Here is a 6,936-nt window from a genome sequence, read left to right on the forward strand (position 1 = left end):
TGCCATACTTTTTCACAAGAACGAAAAACATTGAAAATATTCCGCTACTGCTTCCAATGTGGCTGCTGAGTTGCCCCTGAGGACCAGGCTTGTATTTCCGGAGGTGACTTTATTGTGCTACAGAAGGGTGGGGAAGCTGTCAGCCTCAGTGGTAAGAGAAGTGGTTGGCGTATGTTCAGGGCACAACTCCGGTAATGACATAAACATGTCATGGGTTTGGCGGGTGAGGCTTAAATAAGTTGTCCAAGTTTGGAAGTCCCCAAACGGAGTCAAATTTGTTAACTTGACTGAGTGCAAAGCAGGTAGTCCCCTCGCGTCGCATCAATAAAGGAGGTTGCAATTTTTGACCTCCCTGGGTTCCTTCTCTTCTTCAAATATGATTGGAATGGGGGAGGGGATACATGTGTCCAACTTGAGTGATTTATCTCGAGGAAGTAATAAGCAAGTTGAGGAAGAACAGTCATTGTACCACATAGGATTAACCACAGAGTAAAACTATAAAATTATTTTGGGTTCACAGAAATTTATGCAATGTTCAACCTCTACTAGGTGAATCCAAGTCTACTTCTTGATGAATAATTACTGAATTTGGTCGTGACTGTGAATACGGGATGCTGTCTTGTAGATGACATTATCCTCACCACCATCTACACGCGGTCTGCCACAAGACTGGCTTACGACAAGACTTCATCCATCCAATTATTATGAAATGATGAAGCATCAGTGTCAAGTAATTGTGACATTTATGTTCAACCTACTGAGCACAAGAAATAACATGATTTTGGAAAATAAGTTAGCACATCGTTACGCAGAGTAGTTCGCTTACCTTTTGAATGGAGCGTTTCAATTTGAATTGTTTAGTGGAGAAAGTATGACAAAACGTGAGGAGCACCTAACCATTGGCGACTTTACACAATCAAATAATCTGTTTTAGGTTGGAAGGTATAACTCCTGTGCGTTCTCATAAAGAAAGATTTGACACATTAAATGATGGATGGAAATAATTCGACAATTTCTGTCTTAAAAGTCTGCTTACAATAGTACATTCCTCGCCTTTTCTTTGACTGCTCTCTATCACAGCAAGCACATTTTGAGAGAATGCATCAGTTGTAAAAGTGTCCCATAGATCAGGAAGATCTAATTCACCATTACTTTCAGGTAAAGTATGTCAATTGAAAAGGTGCTAGCCAGATCGACAACTACAGAAATCATTCCCGTTTGAGCCTCGTTGAACTTATAATTTGTAATCCGAATATACAGACCATTCAAGGATATTTCTCTATTTGAGCTCTCGTTCTGCTCCCGTTAGCCACTATGACATGAAGACAAACCCTATGTGTACTTATAACTAGAGTGAGGTCAAGGCCATTCAAAGTGATACAAATTGCCTGATAATAGAATCACGTTGTGTCTCCATCACCCAGTCAGCAATCACATACCTCCCCGGCTTTGTCACGCAAGTCATGGAGAAATTGTACCTTGATTACCAGACTCGGTAGGGGACTAACTTGATGATATCGTAGCGTTAAAGTCGGATTTCAGAAAAAGCCCAACGTGGCTTGCTCTACTCTCAAAAGAAGAAGAGCAGATTTAGACGTGAACTAAGGAGGAACAAGACAATCACTGTCTACTAATCTTTCAACAAATTCACTTGGCAGAGAAGTTTAATTCCACACAAAACATATTGCAACTATATAATGACAATCGAATAGTGGATGAGAAAAGATAACTCAAGTTTAACTTATTCGGTAGTTGTCAACAAACTGACACTTTGAACAGATCATCTCCACCTAGAATAAGACAGTTGAAGTGACGTATGATGTGATTTTTTGTACCCTTGTAAGGTCTCATTCACTCTGCTGCATAGTCTAGAAATGGGCGGTGTTTGTTCACAGAGCTACTCAAAAAATTATGTGATGCTATTATCCATAATGTCACTTCTTCCACTACATTGCAGCCTCGTAGATGCTAATCACAGAGGAGACTAAGATATAATGACTAGTAAAATCAAAGGGGACCATTGAGTTCGATAACGGAATTGGAAGCAGGCTCACGTCGTCTATCCACAGGGCTCTTGAACCGTCTACGTTAAAGCGAAAAGTTGCTAGACGTGGTGATAGGCGCAGGTGGAGCTTGTGTTTGATGTCAACTACTGACTGTAGTTTGAAGGTGATTACGAGGTGGACGCTCATCACATCGCCAACTTCGCGTGTACCAGCTTTGCGGAGGTAGAAATTAGAGGCGGAGAAGGAATGTCAAGTGTATGTGCAATGAGAGTGCCGTTGAGTGAGAGATCAAGCTGTTTAACGATTGCAATCATATTTAGTTGCGCAGAGTTACCATGAACACAAACATTGCTGCGCGGCTTAATCGTCTTTCTTGCTTACACATAGGAATGCTCGAAACATTGTCATGAGGTGAAACCTCCCTTGACAAATGGCGTGGCATGAAGCTATGACAGATTTTGGGTCACTGTCATTTCAACTATCTATTGGGGACCTATTGGACTTGGATCAGATGTCTTAGATGTCTCAATTGTCACTTATGTATTTTGAGGAAAGTCCTACTCCAGCATTTTATGCTACACCAGATTACTGCATCTAAGGGGGTAATATAGTATTCGATGACTCGAACCTTCCTCGACCATCTGACATGACCATTGCGTAAGAAGTTTATTGCAATGATTAGCCACTAAGTGTCACTCGACGCGATCACGAGGCGATGTGTTTAACGGGCAGTCGGTGATGCGGTGCCAAATCTTCTATTGTTAGCCCCGTAACCACTTAATGTTAAATGTCATTTGGTTCACAGAACTCGACAATAACTGCGATATACCAGGACTCCAGAGTGTGTGCATTCTCACCACTATCAATCCACATGTGTTCGATATTGAGTGTCTACAGTCTGTTCAGAAGCTGTCTAGTCCACTGGTTCCAATACCACGGTTTGCATTGGTAGGATCGAGTAACTGATTACTCAAGCTTCTTTTCTTTCATCTTTGTTTGCCAACTTCTCCATGATTTCCGGCCAGAGGCTAAGGTGAAAAGTGGAGTAATGTTGACTAGGACCAGGAGTGGTGTGCATTCGAATGCATTCAAGTAAAGTAGAATAGAGTAGAGTGGTGTGAAGTAGGTTGCACACAATTAAATCAGTCTAAATGGTCTCTTTTTGTTTGAAATTGCGTAGAATGTGCACAATGTAATCCATGCCAACTTGTTTCTGTGTATCAATAGAGGGAGTGTGTTAGCTATAATCTACGCGTAGAAATGGATTGAGCATCCTTGCAGTGTCCCAAATGGTCTGCTGGTAGGACGTTCCTTTAAAAATATGATGGAACGAGAAACGGATTAAGGAACGCATCGGAGCTGCAAATGGCTTGCTGGTAGGATATGATGAGACGTGACTTGCCTCTAAGGCTGCGTGTTCTTTGGAATTCTTCCCCTTTCTCTTACCCGTATCCTTCAACTTCAATGTCAGTAAGGCACATCGTAAGCGGAGGTGTTAATTCAAGTTCAGGTAATCCCTTTGCCTGAAATTTCTTTTTGTTTTGCTTTCCAAGATACAACAGAAAGTAGACAGCAGACAGCTGATCAGCATCACCTCATTTATGATGTGACGTGCTTTCTAATTTTTGACATGAGAAGCTGATAATCTGTTAACAATGTGTGGTTTATGTCGTGACCTGTTGCAGTTTCAGAACGATGGCGTGAGTGATGGGAGAAGGGTAATAAGATGCTGCGCCACACAGTGCCACGACTTATTCATCCATTTGCACAAAAAGCAAAGTTTTAGCCATATCGAAGGAGCTTGTCTGCAGTGCAACAAATTGAAGTTTAGCTTGAACATCTGTAGGAGGGCGTTTTATCACCTCCAGCGAATCGCATTCAACCTTGTCTTTGTGCACAGTCGAAAACGATCCTACTCTTTTCTGCTGGGTAGCTTGCACATTCATGCTTCTCCTAGGTCTTTTCGCAGCTTGAATTTGCAAACTCTCAAGGGTATTTCTTATTCCGGCTCTCAGTCAACTCTTCTCATCGACCACAATCTGTGCACACCACGGTAGGGTGGAAACTATTATAAGGAGACAATTTACAAGAGAACAGAACCACCCTTATTCGTCTTTTGCCCATACACATAAACACGTGTCGGCAAAAAGACGTCGGCGATGAAGTCCTTGTGTCCTAATTACCCACTCCGGCTAAGAAAACTTAACTTGTTGAGCTTAAGGAAGTTTTTATCACTCCACACACTTCCCACCTACCAATCTTTCGATCGTCGAGCCAGTAGATTTTACCCATCGCAGAAGTACGCTTCTTCACAAAACCATATTGAAATGACGATTCTGAAATAGTGGGTGAGGAATTGTCAACAAACTAGCTTCTTGATTAGAATAACCCCACCCTTGCTACAAAGGCAATGAAATTTGGTGTAATGCTAAGCTTTACTGCTTATAGCTTTACCTACCATACCTTTGGGAGGTTTTATATGTTCTTCGAGCAGTCTGCTGCATAGACTAGAAATGAACGTCGTCTGCCTGCATAACTACGGGGACTCACGTAATGTTATTGTCCATGTTATCACTTCTCTCACTGCTTTGTAGTCGCGTAGATGCACAACACAGAGGAGCGTAGAAAAATAATCACCACAAAAGGCATTTGAGTGCAATTTTGTCTCCGTCAGAAATGTTAAAAAGCACTGAGTGTGGCAACAGAATTTGGCAGAGGCTCACGCCGCCTAACCATGGTGGCCTTGAATTGTCAGCTTAGAAAAAGTTGCTTCATGTGGTGAAAGTCGTGAGTGAAGTGTGCGGCTCAACCACTAGCTGTAGTTCGAAGGTGCCTCCAAGACTCACATCGTTTAGAGGCCGAAATAAAAAGAAAGGGCGTCGTGCCAGTGAATGAGAGGTTGAGCTGTCTCACAACATTAACCACATCCAGACAGGCGCAGTTACCATGATGACATTTTTACATCTTTCCCCCTCATGTTCTTCTTCCTTTTGCTTTTTCTCCTTCTTTCTCTTAAAGATGCGCCAAAATATTTTCCTAGTGTCGCGTTTTATTAAAACCAGGAGAGCAGAGGCTCCACACCCAGTCAAATCAGAAAACGTGGAATGGACTTTTAACTAAAGCCTGATACAGATGGCGGCATTAGTACGTATACTGAGGTAGCGACTGCTAGGAAAGGCATTTTATGTCTGCACCCAGTCTCACAACTCTGACTTATCAAATCTGCTTTTTATTAACCCCGATGGTGAATTTACGACTTGACAGCTTGACAGAGGAGTCAATAGTAGTCCCGGCCAATAAGAACAGGGCATTCGGGAGGGGCTCACATGTGACATCTGATTCTAGCGAAATTCAACTTGAGTTATGAAAGGAAGTATTTGCAGAATAAAAATGCTTGCGGAGGGAGAGGGTTGACCTACTATGCGACTCTTAGGGGCAGAACTGATTATTTTCTTTCCATGATGGTTTATCCCGTCAAAAACAATGTCAAGTTGAATGCGTGAAATATTATGCACCCATTGCACAAATTTTCAACAGACAGTTTGGGCTAGTGAAAGAGCAGGACAACACCACTTCTCCAAAGATAAAAGCAAAGTTCCGGTTTGAACTAAACACCCATTGTATTCAAAGACAGCATTTGTGAAATGTACAAAAGAGATACTGGTCAGCAATATATACAAGAAGCATAATGTGGGGCTTCAAAACCCTATTCGGTTGCCAGAGCAGCACCTATTACTCAAATCCAGACGCTCTCGAACATTGAAATACTACCAAAAGTAGGCAGGTATTTTTCATTTGTTCCTTTCCCATCACTTGCAAGAGGCGCGTTAGGGAAGGAGATGGCGTCGATTCGCCCTCACAACTACATTGTCATTCAAACTGACACTAATCCATGTACTGTCTGTGGCGAAAGCGCGCCAATCACACTTAGTGTAGTACACACCAGCTTTCTGCTCAAATCGAATTTGTCATCCTTCTTCCAAAATAATCCACAGTACTTGCTTGAAGCGAGTTTTGCTTTGCGCTCAGGGAACCAAGTTCAAAGGAGGCAATCATCCTTATCTTCTTTTTCTTCTGCTTCCTCTTCTTCCCAGTTGCGCTGACTGTCAACCCTATTTGTCCAAACAGTCAGCAGTGGCAGCTGCCATTGGCTCATTCATGATAGGCAACACATTCCAACCCGATAATTTGACCGCTTCTATCGTCGACTGACGTTGGTTTTTTTTGAAGTACGTCAATACTGTGATAACCACATTTGTTACATTCTCACACATATACGCCTCCATTGGCTTCTTCACCTTTAACAGCGCTATGGACTAGATCTTCTTCACAATGAAATGTTTCGTCTTAACGCAGTGGTCCACCTCAATTTTGGATTTTCCTCCAGACTTTACCACATTGAATTACCAGTGCCTCATGTCACACTGCGCTACCTCATTGCTAAAACAATGCTATAAAGAAATGGCAAATATTCTATCTGCAAAATGAGGTCACCACTTGAAGAAGTTACTTGATGTCGCTATTACAACGTGAAGTGACGTCAGAGGACTTAACACTGGCGCTTAAGGAATAGCCACATCCGGTACCAAATGCAGACTGAACCAACAGCGTATTCCAGCTAAATTCTAAGAAGGAGCCCTTAAAATCCACATTTTTCAACCACAGCTGCAGGTGCTCAACCCACAACACACGGGCAGTATCGAGCGTTGTATGAGGAAAAGCAACTAGTTATCCCAAAGGAACACACACATAATGCAAGTAAGCAACACACTCATCTACTTCTAAACGATGCAGTAAAACGACTTTCATCTCGTACCTCCACTTGACAGATTCATGCTAGTGATGGTACAGCGGTTTTGGAGGTCAATATCATCAGGCCATACGTGTACGAACTCGTCTCTGCTGCGAAAGCGTCTCAAAATGTTCTGCT

At 42.3% G+C, this 6,936-nt stretch overlaps 1 protein-coding gene across 1 annotated transcript; it reads right to left on the reverse strand. All coding sequences in view use genetic code 11, as the record gives it.

Moving 5' to 3' along the window:
- Positions 1 to 961: 961 nt before the first annotated feature.
- On the reverse strand, positions 962 to 6,815 carry EGR_07097 (hypothetical protein; the record flags this gene model as incomplete). The annotated part of the gene is made up of 3 exons (XM_024496346.1): positions 962 to 1,151; positions 3,453 to 3,550; positions 6,756 to 6,815. The coding sequence occupies 3 exons, from the start codon at positions 6,813 to 6,815 to the stop codon at positions 962 to 964; spliced, it is 348 nt and encodes a 115-aa protein (XP_024349273.1).
- Between the last annotated feature and the right edge of the window lie 121 nt (positions 6,816 to 6,936).

This window comes from Echinococcus granulosus, assembly GCF_000524195.1.
Source record: "Echinococcus granulosus chromosome Unknown EG_S00069, whole genome shotgun sequence".
Taxonomy (NCBI): Eukaryota; Metazoa; Platyhelminthes; class Cestoda; order Cyclophyllidea; family Taeniidae; genus Echinococcus; species Echinococcus granulosus.